This window comes from Bubalus bubalis, chromosome 2, assembly GCF_019923935.1.
Source record: "Bubalus bubalis isolate 160015118507 breed Murrah chromosome 2, NDDB_SH_1, whole genome shotgun sequence".
Taxonomy (NCBI): domain Eukaryota; kingdom Metazoa; phylum Chordata; class Mammalia; order Artiodactyla; family Bovidae; genus Bubalus; species Bubalus bubalis.
In genome coordinates this window covers 159,694,035-159,712,091 of record NC_059158.1, presented here as the reverse complement: position 1 = coordinate 159,712,091, position 18,057 = coordinate 159,694,035, and the positions used below count along the sequence as shown (strand labels likewise).

Sequence of the window (18,057 nt, the reverse complement as noted above, 5' to 3'; positions counted from 1 at the left end):
CCAGCCTTGAGATGGACGGGGCCAGAGTGCAAATCCCCCGGGAGAAGGTGGGGCTTGAGCTATGCAAACGAAGAGAAGGCGAGTGATAGACTTCGTAGTGCAGGAACTTTTTGACCGTGAGAGAAGTCATATCTCAGATTCACTGTCTGCAAAATGAACCACTGGACTAGGCACCCTCCAAACATTCTGATCCCAACTTTCTGTGACCTTGGTGTGTTGCTCTGGAATAAGCGTGGGTGCAAGTGCAGGGGAAATGGCGTCTCAAAAGAACAGAATAGACGCCGAGGGTCAGAGAGCAGCTTTATTAAGCAAGATGAAGGAGGGTGGTCTGACCCACCCACCCGGGGCGCCGGCCAGGGCGATGGGTCTGAGGGTTCCTTTCAGGCCACATCCACGCTAGCAATGGATGGTCCATGCCCAGGCTGTTCTCCACTTACACCTCGTACTTGCCGCTGTCCTCCGGCGTGGCCTGGCGGATAGTCAGCGTCGTGGTGGCACTGCCGATCTCAAAGAACACTCTAGATGGGAAGAAGGGAAGGGCAGGGCCTGGGGTCAGTTTAGGCGGGTTCCGCCCTGGGTACTGAACTCCATTCTTCGCCGCCCAGTTCCCCGCCCCTGTTCCACTCCCGCCAATTTCTGGACCCCGCCCCGCCCAAGCTCCCGCTCCAGGTGCTGTCCTTGCGCAAGTCCTCGCCCTCACCTGTCGTCTTCTTGTCTTCCCTGTTTTTGGCCCAGCCCACGTCGGGCGCAGGCTTACCCAGGATCTCGGCAATCAGCGTTACCTTGGCGCCTTTGCGCGCCTTAGTGTTTATCCGGTCCCTTCTGAATCTTCGCTGGAACTAGAGAAAGGGAGAGGGACTGCCGCCCAGTAAAAGGACCTAGAGATGAGGCAGGCAGGGCATCACCTCCCCAGCTAATACCCGTCTCTAAATACTAGATGGATTTAAGCTCGCTGTGTGATGGTGGGCAGGTCTTTAACCTCACTGGGGCATCATCTCCTCAACTGTCAAACGGGACTAATCCCGCCCTTCGCAGAGGTTAATGAAGAAGGATCAATAGAGATTCTAGGGCTGAAAATCTGGAAATGTTCGCACATCTAGCGATGCCTCGGAAATTGCCCTGGGCTGAGAGCCAGAAGACCAGGGCTCTAACCCTGCCTCTGCTTCTGGCTCGCAGTGACCTTGGGGCCCTGGAATAGCGTGACTGAAGCCCTTAGCGGACTTCATAGGCTGGATGGGATGGAATTCTGTGGTTAGGAAAGGAGTACGCGCACAGCCGGCGCTGCGCCCTGGTCTGCGGCTCAGGCTGTGCGGGGGCTGGGCCACATCCCCAGGCGGACTCGGGGAGGCCCAGCGGTAAGCGCAGCAAGACCAGACTGTGGGCGTCCGCCAACTGGTGCTACTTCGAGCGGTGACACTGCCCCCAGGGCGCGTAGCACCTTCCACAAGGATGCGCGCCGAGTCGGAGCACTGGCCGAAGGGGTTGGTTACGTTGACGCTGTACCGGCTCAGATCTGCCAGCTCGCCGTCGTGCACCACCAGTGCCACTACGTCAGGGTCCTTGAAGACATAACGACACTTGGGCCCGTCGCGCAGCTCCTTGCGGTCCTTGCCCCAGCGGATGAATAGGTCCGGGAAAGCCGAAACGCGGCAAGTCAGCTTCGCCGCGCCGCCCTCCATCAGCAGCACCACGTCCTTCAGCGGCTCCAACACTCTCGGTGGCCCCTTCTCGCGCAGCTCCTTCCGGGACCTACCCGCACGGTCCAAGTCAGGCCCCAAGCTCTCATGACACGGCCCGGGCCCACCTGCAGCCCTGTCCATCCGTACAGCATCCCTTGCTCCCCATCCACCACCCAGCCCACTAGACCCTTAAACGTGTGGGGGTGGGTAGGGAAGGAAGCCTCTCCTGAATTGTTAGTAAAATTGTCTTCTCTGGCAGCCACCCCTCCACCCCTCAGAAACCGCTCTACTCTAAGTCCAGTGACCTTACAGGTACATGACACTGTGCTCAGTCAGTATCAGTTCAGTCACTCAGTCGTGTCCGACTCTTTGCGGCCCCATGGACTGCAGCACCGCCAGGCTTCCCTATCCATCACCAGCTCCTGGAGCTTACTCAAACTCGTGTCCATCGAGTTGGTGATGCCATCCAACCATCCATCCATTCTCCTCCCGCCTTCAATCTTTCCCAGCATCAGGGTCTTTTCCAATAAGTCAGGTCTTCGCATCAGGTGACCAAAGTATTGGGGTTTCAGCTTCAGCATCAGTCTCCCCAACCCCCCAAATACAGTCTACCCCCATCCCCCAAATGCAGTCGTGAGCATTCTGCAGCTCCAGCTCCCTTCCTCCAGCAATTCTCCAGAGCTCCCCCTTACCTGTGGTCCTGGTAAGAGGCCTGGATGCGAATGGCTGCTTTCTGAACCTGGGGGTCATTGATATCCAGCATACATCCAGGGGGAGGGGCCGCAGCGGAGCAGAACACAGCCGCTGGTTTTCTGGCAGGAGCTGGGGAGCAGGAAACAAAGAGGTCTAGGCTGACACAGAGATTCCGAATTTCAGCCTTTTCCCTGTAGGTTCAGAACATCCCCCTATGTGAGAGTGTCTAGGCTGACCTGAAGATCTAGACTCGCTGTGAGGGCTCAGCTTCACCCTGCTGGGTGGCAGGCAGCATGGCCTTCCAAACGGCAGGGCCAGGGCAAGCGTAGTTGTTCAGCCCCAGGCCCAGGTTTTATACATGGCTCCCCTCCTTGCCTTCTTTGGCGTGGTTGCCCCAAGCCCCCGGGGACCCCAGCCTCCATTCCCTGACCCACACAGTCTCCTTATTTAGCCTGAGATGCCTGGGATGCTAGCTCAGCCACTGGGGCAGCCCTCAGGGGAAACCTGGGCGGCTCCGGGGCGCACCACACGTCAGCACCCGGACAGCTGGGCAGCTGGGCATGGCCCCATCCCCTTTTCAGAGCAGGGGCTATCCATCTCACTTCCAGGAGAACTAGGCACGGCTTCAGGTCGACAGGAGACTCAGCTCCCCGCTGGGGAAGTTTACACTCAGGTCAGTCCCTGGAGAGAAAGACAACACGTGGGTCCTGGACACAGTCAGTTAAGGGGTGTGAGTGTTTGTGGAGGTGCCCTTGAATAAAGCCAGAGTGGCGATGGGCTTCACTGTCCAGCTAGCCAATTATGAGAGGCCCACGTGGCAGTCAGGACCAATCTGGAAACACCTTACTCCCCCCAACCCCAGGAGTCTAGGGTTGTCATTTCCACGCTGTGCCTCCTGGTGGTAAACAGATAAACCTAGAAGGGATCTTAAGGATTTTTGAGAACAGCCACCCCTCCTGCTGCCCCATTCCCACACTCCCCTCCACGGGACATCGTAGGGTCTGGCTGTGCTACACTGTCCCTGGAGATTGGCACTGACTCTGACCCTCTAGGTCTGCCCAAGCTCCCTCCTTGGGCATAAGCTGGTGTATAGGGGCATCAGACCACCGGGGGTGAGGGGGCTAACTCCTCTAAGATTTGCCTGGAGTCCAGTCCACCCAGGCCAGGGCACTAGATAAGCCTTGCTTCCCTTCACTGTAACTGCCTGCCCAGGTGTGGAGCACTGTCAGCTTTTGATCAGAGCAGTTTTGACACGGCTCTGTTGACATAAATTACCTTTGCTCCTCCGGGTTTGGAACAAGCAGTTCACATGCCATTTCCAATGGAGATGAGAGGGAAGCTCAAGATCAGAGGGGGGACGGGAGAAGAATTTTACCATTTATCAAGATATGAGTTCAGGCACCTCATTTTTATATGAAAACACTTGCAGTGTGTAGGGGATTAGAGACTCTCACAGGCAAACTGTATATCTTCATCGCTAAAATGGCAGGTGGTAAAGGTGGCTCTCTGGCCCCTTCCAGCTGGCCCTAATATTCTGTTATTTTATGATGATGGGGTTTGGCTCTTCCCTTGTGTCCTGAGAAGCCAGAGAGGCTGGGCTGGGCAAAAGGTGGTTTGGACTACAGCCAAGGAAGCCTCAAACTTGATCAGCAACACACCAGCACCACCTCAATGTGCTCACGGTGAAAGGTTTTATTCCTTTTACATGGCCAAGAACAGAGTTTTCAGTCTGGGGAGGGACAGTGGGGCACAGTCCCTCTGAACACAAGAACTGGCTCCCCCTCCATCCACCTCAGGGCAGGGCAGCCCAGTTACAGGACCCAGTGATCCTTCTGTGGCACTGCAGGAGGGCAGCTAGAGTCAAGGCACCTTAGCACCCAGTGGATCCCTGGCTTGCCGTGGGAATAAGAAGGGCCAGACTTAGTGTCCCTGGGCCCCAAGAAAATCCTCATCTATGGCCCCATCGCAGCAGGCACACTGACGGCACTCACAGCTGCCCCGTGTGTGCTGATTGGCGCTCTGACACCGAGCGTGGGCGCATGAGCCTGCCCTGCTTTCCTCTACAGCTCTTTTCACCATCTGCTCTTACCAATCGTCATGATGAAACCCCCTCTGCTCCAGGGGTCAGGACAGAGCTTCCCTGTCCCCTGAACACAGTGAAGAAGGCTGAGCCAGGATGAGGGTGTGGGCTGGTCCCTTCCAGAGCCCAGCATCTTCCCATTGCGATGATGGAACATGTGAGAAGAAGTCAGGGCCACCCGTATAGTTAGAGGCTGGGGGTGGGGATTCAGTGGTCCTGCCAGGATTTCAGAAACTTTAGAGGGAGAAACACACCCACATCTTTCCTCTCTCAAGGAATAAGGGACCGGTGAGGGGCCAGGAGGGTCAGAGGGCAGGGGAGGAAGGTCCTAAGGTGCTAGGTGGTATACCTCGATTCTCACTGGTCCAGAAAAGGCTGGAATGCCCCGTCCCAGTACCCTGGCATTGTGTACGCGCTGTACCCCCCAGTCATCCCTCCCCATAGACCACACACATAGGTCCTGCTGCTTGCTGTTTTTATTTTCCTTGTGACAGACAGACAGACAGCTGCACAGACAGCTGGATGGCTGGGGGTGGGGTGGGGATGGTCAGGACAACAGGCAAGAGGGATTGGATGGCAGGGAGACTTCATAAAAGTCAATAAATAAATAAATATGAATGAGAAGGAGGGTGAAGGCCACAGAGAGGCGGTGGGGACATCCTCGGGCCAGCACAGAGGGCCCAGCGCTGCATTCACCGGGGTAGGAGGAAAGCGCTGCTGGCTTGAGACCCCACCTCCAGCCTTCAGCCCTCCACGCTTCTCCTTCTGGGGAGGCTGGCAGCTGGCCGCGCGCCCCCACCTGAGTCCTCTCTCCTCTCCCTCTCCCACCTCACTGCCCTCTCTCACCTACTGCCTCTGGCTCTCTGGCACTGTCTCCACGTCCTGTCCCTGCTTCAGTGACACTCCCAGCCCCTGGCCTGTAGACACCCTGGGCTTCCCCCATTTCCTCCTCTCCATTCATTCACACCCTCTTGGGTTGGTTCTCCCCCAGATGCTCAGTCTCCCTCCCCCTGAACCTCCATAGAGTCTCCCCCTCCCTATGCCTCGGCTTCTTTTCCTCACTTGCCCATTCCCTCCTTGTCCCTCTTGACCTGATCCTGACCCCACCCAGCCTGGCCCATGGGTCTCCCGCTCTGGCTCCAGCTGGGTGGCATTGGCCGAAGCCCAGGGTCTCTGTCCCCACAGGTCCATGAGGTAATAGCCCGGCCGGATGTTGGTGCTGGTGGTGTCCGAAGCCCCCCGGGCCCACCCGGCTCCACGGGGGCCCTGGAATGTCCCGGGGCGTCAGCGGGAACCCCGAGTCGAAGCCCGCGAGGCCGGGCTGTGGTCCGAGGCGCTAGGGGCTGCCTGGGTAAGAGCGGAGCAGCACCTTGTGGCGGGTGGCGGCCTCGGCCCTGCGGCGCCGCTGCTCGCCCAGGAACTCCTTGAGCCGGTTGGTGGTGAAGGTGAGTGTCTGGCGGCGCAGTTTCATCAGGTAGGCATCCTGCAGCCACGGGTGAGCCAGGCAGTCCTGCACGGAGGGCCGGCTCCTGCCGGGCCAAGCCAGGGACAGTGAGGCTGGAGGCATGGCTCCCAGAGCAGGACAGACTCCACCCTCCCAGAGACAGGACTCCCAATCCTGGATTCATCCCTAGGGAATGAGCTTGGACAACTCTGAGACTCAGTTTCCCAGTCTCTGAAATGGGGACAACGATTCTGCCTGTGTCATAGGGCTGTTACGGGCTTTAAATGGTGGCAGAACAGCCACTTAGGAGAAGTAGGAGTAGAAACTGTAGTAATAGCAGCAGCAGCGTATTATTGGTGTGGGGTAGGAGCTGGGGGGCTTAGGTGTGGGCTGGGCCAGGGCAGTGTGAGGCTGGGAGAAGGTCATGCTGGGAGGCTGGCAGGTGTGAGACCCACTCACCAGGGATGTACTGAGAGGACCTTTCGCAAGAAGAGGGTGGCACTCTGGGATGTGTTGGGATACAGCTGGAAGGCATCAAAGCGGCCCCCCACAATGCGAGCCTCTGTTTCCTGGGGGTCTGGCTCATAGAATGGGGAGCGTCCACTGAGCCTACAGAGGAGACAGTTCAGTTAAGAGATGCAGACCGAGGGTCAACTCACAGGTCCAGGGGGACAGTAGTGTGGGGATTTCTAGGGGCACAACACTCGGGGACAAGGATACCTGGGTACTTGTGTGTGTACATGCATGTGTGTGTATGTGTGCATGACTCGTGCACATGCATGTGTGGCTGGGGACGTGGGGGTGCGGGCAGAGGGCGGGGCCTGGGGGCACTCACATGATGTAAGTGAGCACACCCGCTCCCCAGATGTCCGTGGCAGAGCCGATGGGGTCTCCCTTTACCATCTCAGGAGCTGACAGGAGACAAGAGCCCATGGTGAGCCAGCTTCCGGGTGGCGAGGGAGCAGAGAGAGGCAGAGTACGCCACTGGGGGCTTGGGAAGCAGGACGGTGCCCAGGTCACCAGACAATGGGTACAAGCAGAGCAGCAGGCCCCGGATACTGGTGGGCTGTGTGGCCCCCAGGCGAGACTTGGGGCACCTGAGGAATCATCCCAGGCACTGAATGTGTGTGGGGGGGGGTCCCCAGAACTACAGAGGAGCTAAGAAGCAGATGATCACAAGCTGTCTCAGATCAGCTCCAAAGGTGGGCACTCATTCACGAAGAGTGTGGCCAACACTGAGATTAAGAGCCTCTGAAATCAGCTGGGCTGGCTCTAATCCCAGCCTGCCCCTTCTAGTGACAGGACCCTGAGCACTGTACTAAACCCATCTGGCTTTCCATCTCCTCCTCTGTAAAGTGTGGCTTGCACAGTTATTCTAGGGAATGGAGATGATGAACAAAGTATTTAGCAGGTAGCTAAATGGTAGCTAGTTTCCCTTATTTATATAAATTAATAATCAATTCTCCTGTGTTTATCACATCCTGGGTCTACCATGTACTGATACTGAACAAACACCTCCCTGCACCTCTGTTTCCTCATCTGTAAAATAGGGGTAATATTATGCCAATCTCCAGGGCTACTGTAAAGGAAAATTGAAAAAAATCCACGGAAAGGACTTAATTCGCAGCTCACATACAGTAAGCACTCAATAAATGCCATGTGTGTGGGTGAAGTGGGGTGAGCCCTGGCTGCTGCCCCTTTGCCAGTACCCCATTCCCCCCTTAGATGGCATGGTGCCCTCACCCATGAACTCCAGTGTGCCCGTGCGGTGACCCAGGGGCCGCAGAGCCTGGGGGTTGTAGGGCTGGGCACTGCCAAAGTCCACGATCTTGAGGGCGTTGTCAGGGGCCAGCAGCAGGTTGTCTGGCTTGATGTCCAGGTGCAGCACGTGGCGGCCATGGAGGTAGTCCAGGCCTTGTAGCAGCTGCACCACATAGGTGGCCACATCATCCTCTGAATACCGGAATCTGGAGGGATGGGGCTGTCAGGGGACAGCCGAGCCCAGCTCCCCCACCGCAGCTCCCTGCCCGCCCAGATGCCCAGCCACCTGTCGCTGAGCCCACAGAGAAGCTCCCGGTTGCCGCAGCTCTCGGCGATGAGCACGAGGTAGCGCGGGGTGATGTAGGCTTCGTGCAGGGCCATGAGCCGCTCGTGGTGCAGGGTCCTCAGCACCTCGTACTCCTGCAGGACCCGCCGCTTGCCCTCAGCCGCGTATGGCACAATCTTGGCCACGAATGTTCGCCCGGTGGCATTCTCCCGGCAGGCACGCACCACACCAAAGCGACCCCTATGCATTGGGGGGCATATCATAGGCTCAGAGGAGCAAGGGAGCACTTGTACTGTGCCGGCTAAGCAGAGGGTAAGCAGGGACCCCTGGGAGCAAGGATGCTGTGGTCCCCAGGGTGGGCCCTGGAGTTCACTCCTGGGATCCTGGGTTTGAGTCCCAGCTCTGCTCTTCACTGACTCGGCATTTCAGGCATATCCTGTAACCTCCCCAACCCATCCATGGAATGGAATAATGCAGTGTCCCTCTCAGTTGTGAAAATTAAGATCACGAGGCCAAAGCGCTGGGCATGACGCCTGGCACAGAGAAAATCTGAACTTACTCAGGCTAAGGACCCAGTTCTCATCTTCCCAGGCACCCCCAACTCCCCAGCCAGGCTGGTCTTCTCTCTGAACCCCTGTTGCTGCCAAAGCTCCATGTACTCCCCACCTCTGTCCTCCTTCCCTCCCCCAGCCCTGGTCCCGCTTGCCTGGCCTTCTCCTCCAGGAAGGTGTATGGTTTCTGAGGGGGGCCCTGTCGAAGAGTGGTGCCCTCTGGCTTAGGAGCCCTGGGGGGACCACCCCCAGGGGAGCCAACCACCTCCTTGGCTGGGCTGAGGCTCCGCACAGTCACTTTGGTGGGCTCAGGAGGGGGCTCAGGGGCTGGGGGCTCAGGGGCTGGTGGTGCAGACACAAAGGAGGTCACCATATACAGGGGCATTGAGGAAGAGGCTGTTTTTACCACTTGAGGGGCAGAGGCTGGGATGGGGGTCCCAGTGTCAGGGACGGAAGACTTGGGCTCACTTGGGGAGTCCTGGGCACTGGGTGGGGTAGGTTCTACTTGCTGGGCAGCCTGTAGGCCCCGGTGCTTTCGTGGGGGGGTTTGGGGTGGTGGACCCACAGCCTTGAGGGAGGACAAGGCCTGGCTGGGGGGTGCTGGGGAAGATGAAGGGCCGAGAGGGGCTGCCTGGGGGCCTGGGGGAGCAGGAGCTGGGGAGGGGCTCAGTGGAGGGGCCAGTGAGGTAGGAGCATCAGGAGGCGGGGCCCTGGCTGGCCCTGAGGTAACAGGGGCATCTCTGTGAGCAGCAGATGGCAGAGCTGAGGAATCTAAGTAGAGACAGAGAAAACCATCACCATGGTGCCTCGGGGGCAAAACCAGGTGCTCCAAGAAGGGGCTGGACCCAGGGCTCAGTGACCCTGCCCTCCCTGGCCACCCCCACCATCCCACTGACCTTGCACTCCCCTGACGAGGACCTTCTCAGAAGGGTTGCTGAAAGGCCCTTGCCCAGCACGGTTGGCACAGGCCACACGGAACCTCACAGTCAAGCCGACTGGTAGGTGGGTCACATTGTAGTAGCAGTCGGGGATGCCTGAGCTCACGGGGTGCCAGGAAGACTCCCCTACAGGCAGCATGGTGCAGGGGCTGAGGCCACAGAAGAGGTGGCCCAAGCTCCCAGTGCCATCTGTGAGGAGCTCTGGGAAGGTACTTGTCTCCCCAACTTCTCCACCCTCCACCTGCCCCCCCACCCCTGACCAGCCTGCCAGTCCCTCACCATCCACCCGCTGCTCCAGCGTGTATGTGCAAGGCGCCTTGCTGTCTCCCGGCTTCCAGAGCACCAGTGCTGTGTCCTGGTAGGTCTGGGGCACCTCGGGAGGAGCTAGCTTTCCTGGGGTACCTGGTGAGAGAAGTGGAGCCCCAGTGAGCCCCTGCACCCCATCGAGTCCTGTCCCACCACCCACATCACTGCCTCCTGGGTCCCTGCCCTGGACTCACGAGCCACAGCCACGGTACAGGAGCTGGTGATGCTGCCAAGGACGTTGGTGGCAGAGCACTCGTAGAGCCCCGCATGCCGCTTGCCCGCCCGGGGGATGCTCAGTAGCTGACGACCATCTTTGCAGGACACGATGATCACCGAGGGCTCTGACCGCAGGGACTGCTTGTCTGCGGGCAAAAGAGGAGAAGGACGGGCTGCAGAGTGAAGTAGCACATGCGTCCTCTGGGCCCCCTCAGCTGCCACTTCCCGCTGAACATCCCCTGGCCGTGGGGCCACCTGCCTACTCCTCTCTCTCTGGAGGAGATGTGATCGCCTCACCTTTCATCCAGGAGATGTGGGGTGCAGGGCAGGCTGCCGGCAAGCAGAGCAGGGTGGCTGCCTCTCCCTCCAGCAGCACCTGGTCCTTGAGTTTGATGTGGAAGACTGGGGGAAAGTCTGAAGCGACAGCAAAGATGGTCATGGGTCTGCGGGAACCCCGGCTCCCTCACCACTGATGGAGGGGAGGAGGCATGTGAGAGCTAGCACTGCCTGCAGAGGGCAGAGTGAAAGGCCATCTCTTCCCAGGCAGATGGGGGAAGGAGAAGGTCTTGCCTTTGAGAATTTCCTTTGGGGTGAGCATCACTTTGCTATGCACTTGCTGTGTGTACAACTATCTTTTCCCTTCACTGATTATTGAAGACATGTCGTAGTTGCTACCTTGTATGTTTGTAAGTCACTTTAAGCACAGCTTGGCACTAAATAAGTGCTCTACAAACACCTGGTTTTGTTTTATTTTTGTTTATTTGACTATGCTGCATGGCATGCAAGATCTTAGTTCCCTGACCAGGGATTGAACTCGCGCCCCCTTGCAGTGGTAGCCGAGTCTTAACCACTGGAACGCCAGGGAAGTCCCTATAAGCACTTGCTAAATAAGATGAAAACAAACATTGAAAAACTACAATGGTTAAGCTCCTGCAATACCCATTCATTCTGGGGTACTGTAGGACAAGTGACAGGAGCTGGTGACCTGAACTGAGACTCCCAAGACTGAACATACGTTCAGTCAAAATGTGCAATGTCAAAAGACCTAAAGTCAAGGCAAACCTGGGGCAGACCCTGAAAGTGTGTCAGTCTCCCCCATCCCTCGTCCCCCCTAGGGTCTGGGGCACCTGTCCCAGACCTTCTACACCCTCCCACAGATCAGCTAAGTGGCCAGAGCTTTTGAAACAGAAAGACACCGTGTCTACATGACCTTGGACCATGTCTGTAAATTGAGGAAAATAACACCAAGCTCACAGAGTTGTCATGAGCATTCAAAGAGGCAAGTAAAGCGCTTAGCAGATGTCTAACATATAATAAACGCTCATAGATGCTAGCTTCTATTGTTGTGATTATTATCTCGTTAACATGCCCAGTGGAGAAGCCAGGCACAGACCCCCAAAGAGGCTGTTTCAGCAAAGCTGGCTTCACAGCAGGCTGGTGAATGAGCCCATGGCAGGGCTGCAGATGGCCACTGTCTTTGCTCCAGGTTTTTGCTGGCCTTGTGGCTCATTAGTGCCCTGAGGATTTGCACTTCCGCTCCCTGGGAATGTCTTTTTAGAAAAATCCCATCCTGGTCTGGTGATGGTAGTGGTGTGTGTTGGGGGTGGATTTCTTTCATGTGGACCGAGAGGTAGATACACCTGGGAGCCCTGGCTCCTGCCTGTCTGCGGAACCAGCAGGGGGCGGGGTGTGGATGAGCTGGGAGAAGAGGATCTGCAGAAGAGGCTGACAGGACGTCAGCCTGCCCCTTTTCCCACTGTACCCCAGCACTCCCCTAGGAGGGCTCCCACACCCAGGTGCCATCAACATAAAGGGAATACGGTTTTGTCAATGACCACCTTCAGATCAAGGAGGATACTGGGTAGCGGGGAGAGAGACGGAGCCAAGGAGAAGGAGAGATGAAAAGTGACCCTGGTCCAGCTCTGCCAGTCCCACTCACGATCCTCCCACGGGCCAGCCCGACTCGGGAAGGTGGACGTGGGACAGCCTGCTTCCCGAGGGGAGGGGGGCAGAGGATGAAGTAAGGAGACATGGCCTTGGCAAGAAACCAGCTGCACAAGCAACATGGAGTCGGGAGGGGGGGCCCCAGGTGGAAAGGGATCAACTGTCCCCAGGCCTCGGGCTGGCTTCTCTCTCTACGCAACCCCCCACCCCTCACCCCTCCTTCACTGCCCCTGCCCCCACCGGCTGGCCTCCCTCCCTCCTCTTCCCTCACTACAGCCCCCTCCACCCACTGCCTAGAGTGAGATGCCCAGACTCCCCCCACACCAGCCAAGGAGGGACGAGGTCACATGTTCAGTCATGAGCCCTGCTGAGATGCATCTGGAACAGTTCTGAGGAGTTTTATCGGAAACTGGAGAAGAAGAGATCTATGACTGATAAAGGCCCTGCATGTAGCCTGCTGTGGTGGGCCTGCTCCTCTCTGCAGGTTGGTCTGGAAACCCTGGCCTCCTGAACTTCTGCGATCCATGAGTAATGCTCCCCACTTTCAAGGGGAGGACTGAGGTAACTCAGGGGGGAAATACCTCCCCTGCTGTAGCCCCGGGACGTGGGCAGAGAGATAGACCAGGGCATATCCCAGGTGTTGCTCCCCCCAAGAAAGAGCCCCGGAGGTGGCTTGTCTGTGTGCAGAGCCTTTGGTGGGGGCAGAGGGGATAGGGAGGGGCGATCGGGTGTTTAGGGCTATAGAGAAATGGAAGGTTGAAGGCACAGTCCAGACTGTGGGCCTCTAGGCTGGGAGAGAAAGAGTATCTTTGGGAGCACATTCACAGGCTTCCCAGATGGCTCAGGGGGTAAAGAATCTGCCTGCTAATGCTGGAGACTCAAGAAACGAGGGTTTGATCCCTGGGTTAGGAAGATACCCTGGAGCGGGAAATGGCAACCCACCCCAGTATTCATGCCTGGAAAATTCCGTGGCAGAGGAGCCTGGAGGGCTATAATCCATGGGGTCGCAAAGAGTCAGACGCGAATGAGAACACACACAACAATCCTGTGTACACACAGCACAGGGGGCGCTGAGGGGCAGGGAGTCCAATCCTGAGCTCCATCAGAACCACACCCAGGGACAGAGACCTCTGTGTGGTGGGGGTGGGCGGCTGGCCAAAGAAAGGCATTAGTACGATATCACAAAGCCACTTCTGGGCTCTGGGTGCAGAGGGTCATACAGTCCAACTTACTACCAGCTCTGTGACTTGGACAAGCTACTTGGCATGGCTAAGCCTCTGTTCCCTCACCTGTAAAATGGGCAGATAACAAGACTAGCTCCTAAGCAATGTTTGAGGGGTGAGGCAATGCTTGTTAAGTGCTTAAAGGACACTTGGTATTGCTAATTAATGGCAGCTGAAGCAATTATGATGATTGTTGTTCTTTCCTGACTCCAGGCCCCCCCCCCCCCCCACCACTGCCAGGGCTCCTCCAAGCTACAACTTGTAGCCAAGTTATACCCAGCTATAACTTTTCCCTGGGGCTCGCAGGGGGCTACTCACCCAGCAGGCCTGGATTACCTGACTCACTGCGCACATACTGGTGACCCAAATCCTCCTGGACACTGCCAGAGAGGTTAGGCTGTGACAACCCCTTGTCCTTCCGCAGCCGAGAGAGGCCCCAGCGCAGGCGGCTTCGACTTTCTGCAGGAGCTGTGAAGAACCAAGCCTGTGAGCACTTGCCCAGCCACTAGCAGGGAATAGAGAACTTCTAGCCCTGACCCTTCCCTGGTGGTTCAGTCAGTAAAGAATCTGCCTGAAATGCAGGAAACCCAGGGTTCAATCCCTGGGTGTTGGGAAGATTCCCTGGAGAAGGGCATGGCAACCCACTCCAGTATTCTTGCTTGGAGAATTCCATGAACAAATGAGCCTGGCAGGCCACAGTCCATAGGGCCACAAAGAGTCACAAAGACTCGAAGCGACTAAGCCTCGACACCGGCCAGCTCCTGCAAGAGCCTCTATCCTTCAGCCTTCTGCCACCCTAGTCCTGCCAGTTCTGTCCTGGGGGCCTCCAGAAATGTCTCCGCTTCTTTGCGCTGGGAGTCCCTGGCCCTCTCATTCTCCCCGCACCTGACATACCAGCCCCGCCCCCGCCAGATCCCTGTTTACACTTTCACCCTCCACTCGCCCCCTGGGGCCCCTTCTCACCAGAGGAGCCCGACGTAGCGCTGGCCTCGGAGCCCAGGGACTCCGCGGAAGGCGTGGCGGCGCCGGCTTGGGCCGCCAGCTGATTTTGCGCGAGGTCCAGGCGCCGCAGACTCTCGCCCTCGGACGTGGCCCTGCGCAGCCGGCCGAACAGCGGCGTGCTGCGGCCCGACGCGCCCCCCGAGTCCTCGCTGCTGCCGCTGCGCTGCAACCGGCTCGACAGCCGCTCCAGCGTGGAGCTGAGCCTCCGGCGCACCGTCAGCACCGGGGAGCCCCGCGCCGAGCTGCCGCCCTCCGAGCTCTCGCCGTCCCCGCCGCGGGGCTCCCAGGTCGGGTGGCGCTGCGCGGGCGGGGTCCGCCGCAGACGCTGGGACAGCGACAGCGAGAGGCGGCGCACGAGGCCCGGCTCCCCGACCGCCCTGAGGTCCTGCACGGAGCGCGAGCGCTCGGGCCGTCGCACCAGCTCCAGCGGCGTGCCCGCCGGGCTGGGCCGGTAAATGCCGTCCTCCTCCTCAGCCCCGCGGAAGGGGCCGCGCTCCTCCGACCGTGAGCGGCTCAGCAGCCGCAGCCCCCGCGACAGGGGCGACTCCCGGCTGCGCTTGAACTTGGCCTCGAACACGGCTTCCGACTCCAGGTTCTCAATGCTGCTGCTGAGACTGCTCCCTGGCCTGCGGGGGACCGCCGGGACCCGGGCTTTTTCGGCTGGCCCTGAGGTTGCTCCGGCTCCCAGCAGCAGGCGCTTCTCGGAGGCTCCCGGAGGTGGGGAGGCCACCCTGGAGAACACAGCTGGGTGGGGCTTGGGTTCCAACCGAGATCCTGGAGACCGAGATGTAGGAGATACGACTGCGCCCTGTGGCGGGCCTTGCGCCTGGCCTGGCAGCTGGAGCGACTGCATGATCTGCGCATACGGAGTGAGCGGAGGCGCTAGGGTCTGCAGAGCTGTCGGGGGCTGTGTGGGCTTTGGGGCTCGAGCTGGTTCTGGCGTAGATTCTGGGGCCTTCTCTCGGGCAGGCTGGGGTGCTGGAAGCTGTGCAGCCTCACTGGGGGTGCCCACAGGAGGTTCTGAAGCCTTAGGGGTGCTGGGCTTGGCTGCACTGGGCCGCACGGGGCTAGGTGGTTGGGCCTCGCTGAGGGCGGACAAGGAGGGAGACTCCTGCAGCTTGCGGGCCCCCAGCCGGGCCACGGGGATCTCAAGGGGTGCCCCTGCTCGGCGGTGCCGGCCCCGGGGCTCTGCCTCACCCTGCGAGAAGCTACTGCTCTTCTGCAGGCCCCGAGCCTCAGGTGGGTGCTGGTGGTGGGGTGCTGCCTCGCTGGAGGCCGCCCGCGCCAGCAGGGGGTCACGAGCCCGGCCCCCCAGGCTCTCCAGCAGGGGGCCCCTGAGGCCGCTGACCTTGCCATCATCGGGGCCACCCCTCAGCAGCCGCTGGCGCAGGGCCTGCAGCCTCTGGGCATACTCGCCCTCACCCAGGCCTCCTCGAGTCAGGCGGGTGGCCCCCGGGCTGGGGCTTCGGCGCTGCGGCAGCTCGACGGACGCTGCCTTGTGCAGGCCCCGGCCCGGTTCCCTCGGCCCGGCCCGGGGCAGGGCGCTCTCAGCCGAGCTGCCCCTGCGGAGCTCTGCCCGCCGGGGGCTGGGCCCGGACGGGGACTCCTGGCCTGGGGAGGGGAGTGCCTGAGGGCTGGGGGCCTCCTGGTCCTGAGAGGGGGCCTTTCCTTGTTCCTGCCAGTCCATGGGGGTGGCCGCCCCAGCCTCCGGGGCCCCGAGGGCCTCATCCTCAGTGGGAATGTCAGTGAGGGACACCCGGGAGCCCGAAAACTCAGGCTGCAGAGGTCGGGGCACAGAGGGCAGCTCCTCCAGCTCTTCCTCTTCAGAGTCGGATGATGACGACAGCCCTCCACTAGGGGGTGGTCTTCGGGGCACGGCCACCCACACCCGTTCCGGGGGTGCCCGCAGTAGCTCCGGGATGGGGCGCAGCACCAGGTGGCACTTGTAGCTGATCTGGGAGCGCTGGAGACAGGGTACCAGAGTCAGACCTGAGGGCCCTTCGGGGCCAAACTGACCCACTCAGGCCCACCTCATCCTCAGGGGAGAAGGCCTAATGCAGGCAGACGTGGCAGCCGAGAGAATTGAAAAGTGTATGAAGATAGATGCACAGAAGTGAGAGCATCTGACAGAAAAGGCAGCATTAGAGAGAGCAAGCTGTAGCATGTTGAAGATGAAGGCAGAGGTGGGGCCCAGCCAAGTTTACCTGCCACCTCCGCCGGGAGAGGAATAGCTTTAGGTGATCCGTGCTCACCTCTGCACCCTTTGCCTGTGCCTGTAAACCAAGGAAGAGGGCCTGAGGGAAAGTCCTCCATCAACCCTAACGCTCCGGCTTCAGCAGTGCAGAGATAATGTCCACAGGAGGGGACAGCAGATACAGCAGCATCGAGTCTGGGCTCCTCAGGCTCCCTTCCCAGGGGGGTCTGTCACAACAACTCCCACTGTCAAGGTGCTCGCATGTGGACAAATTCCCTGAAGCTAAATGGAGAGGCACCTCAGGCTTCCCACATGGTGCTAGTGGTAAAGAACCCGCCTGCCAATGCAGAAGACGTTAGAGATGTGGGTTCCATCCCTGGGTCAGGAAGATCCCCTGGAGGAAGACACGGCAACCCACTCCAGTATTCTTGTTTGGAGAATCCCATGGACAGAGGAGCCTGGTGGGCTACAGGCCATAGCACTGCAAAGAGTCGGACACGACTGAAGCGACTGAGCACAAGTGCAAGTACAGAGAGAGGAAATCGGTGGCTCCCAGACTCCAGACCTTACACCAGGGCTTGCCCTATCATGGTACACTGGCTGCCCTGGGAGGCCTGTGCTCAGGCCCCTCACTTGAAACCTGCTCCCCAGTTTACCAACTGGCTTCCTGAAGAGCCAGAGCCCCAGACATCTGCAGCCTTGGTGGGCCAGACCTCAGATGCTCTCCTCAGCCACCCACCCAGGCTGTCCTTTTCAGAGCTCGTTTCTGATCTGAGAGACCAGGCTTGTATTCCAAGCACAGATACCAGAATGACCTCAGCCTTCTGTTGACCCAGCACAGTTCTCCATGAACAGTTTGCTTTTACTGGGTCATTTGCTGAACCCCTCCCTCTGCCTGGTGCTATGCCCTGCGGTGCTGGGGTTTGAAGATGAGTGAGAACTCTGCCCATAGGGAGCTCAAAACCAAGAGGACAAACCAGCCAGGCCACCCACCAACCACAGTATGCAGGACCAAGGCAGCAGAGAGGTGAGCCCCAGGAGTGAGGAGGCCCAGGGCTGGGCTCAAGGCCAAGAAGAACTCTCATGAGGATCCCTAGGATGTCGGGGGAGGGGGCAGGTCAGACCTGTGCCTTGCAGTCCATGATACCCCAATTTGAGCCTCAGTTTCCCTATCAGCCAAAGGGGAGTGATAATACCCTCCTTTGTAGAGCTATTGTGAGGCTAACAGATTATACGTAAATAAAATGCATATCATGGTTACTGCACACAGGAGGGACTCAATAAATGGAGCTGCTAATAACGTTCTCTCCTTCCATCTCTTCTACCACCATTTCGCAAGACAAGACTCACTTTAAACCAAGGATGTTCCAGGGTCTCCTCTGCAGTAGGCCTCCTGTAAAGGAAGGAGTATTAAAAAAGCATTTATCATTCATTCATTAAACGTTTGGGAAAACGGGGCCACTAAGGAGTTGGGGGACTGACTGTCTACAGGCAAAGGCTTGGGGCGGCGTGGGGGAACTCTGCAGTGGGGAGGCTCCTTGGGCCTTGTACTCACAGCCGGTCCCGCACCAGCACTTTGATGAGGAAGCCCCGGGCCTCCCTGCTCAGGCTCAGGAACGTGGTCTCCTCGAAGGCCACGTTGTAGTTTCGGATGTTCATCAATGTCGTCCGATCATTTTCCCCAACGAACGGGGAGATTCCGGTCAGGCTGCATGGGTGGAGAGGGCTGCAGTGAGGGTG

At 58.8% G+C, this 18,057-nt stretch overlaps 2 protein-coding genes across 12 annotated transcripts in view; both read right to left on the bottom strand.

Moving 5' to 3' along the window:
- Positions 1–281: 281 nt before the first annotated feature.
- Positions 282–2,934, bottom strand: SPEGNB (SPEG neighbor). The gene is given in 7 exon segments (XM_045162107.1): positions 282–518; positions 701–713; positions 716–809; positions 811–839; positions 1,439–1,749; positions 2,372–2,563; positions 2,903–2,934. Coding segments are annotated over 7 exon segments (885 nt in total). The 3' UTR covers positions 282–304.
- Positions 2,935–4,910: 1,976 nt separating this feature from the next.
- Positions 4,911–18,057, bottom strand: part of SPEG (striated muscle enriched protein kinase) — a 58,846-nt gene continuing 45,699 nt past the window's right edge. For all 11 annotated transcript variants that reach the window (XM_044937841.2, XM_044937843.2, XM_044937845.2 and 8 more), the window contains 15 exons: positions 17,873–18,025; positions 17,668–17,710; positions 16,328–16,396; positions 14,085–16,086; positions 13,458–13,589; positions 10,252–10,368; positions 9,933–10,100; positions 9,712–9,834; positions 9,391–9,558; positions 8,650–9,265; positions 7,944–8,183; positions 7,640–7,863; positions 6,732–6,807; positions 6,356–6,505; positions 4,911–5,981 (listed from right to left, as the gene is read on the bottom strand). In XM_044937841.2, the coding sequence (XP_044793776.2) occupies positions 5,789–5,981; positions 6,356–6,505; positions 6,732–6,807; positions 7,640–7,863; positions 7,944–8,183; positions 8,650–9,265; positions 9,391–9,558; positions 9,712–9,834; positions 9,933–10,100; positions 10,252–10,368; positions 13,458–13,589; positions 14,085–16,086; positions 16,328–16,396; positions 17,668–17,710; positions 17,873–18,025 (4,474 nt within the window). In that variant the 3' untranslated portion in view covers positions 4,911–5,788. The remainder of the gene's footprint in view (positions 5,982–6,355; positions 6,506–6,731; positions 6,808–7,639; positions 7,864–7,943; positions 8,184–8,649; positions 9,266–9,390; positions 9,559–9,711; positions 9,835–9,932; positions 10,101–10,251; positions 10,369–13,457; positions 13,590–14,084; positions 16,087–16,327; positions 16,397–17,667; positions 17,711–17,872; positions 18,026–18,057) is intronic.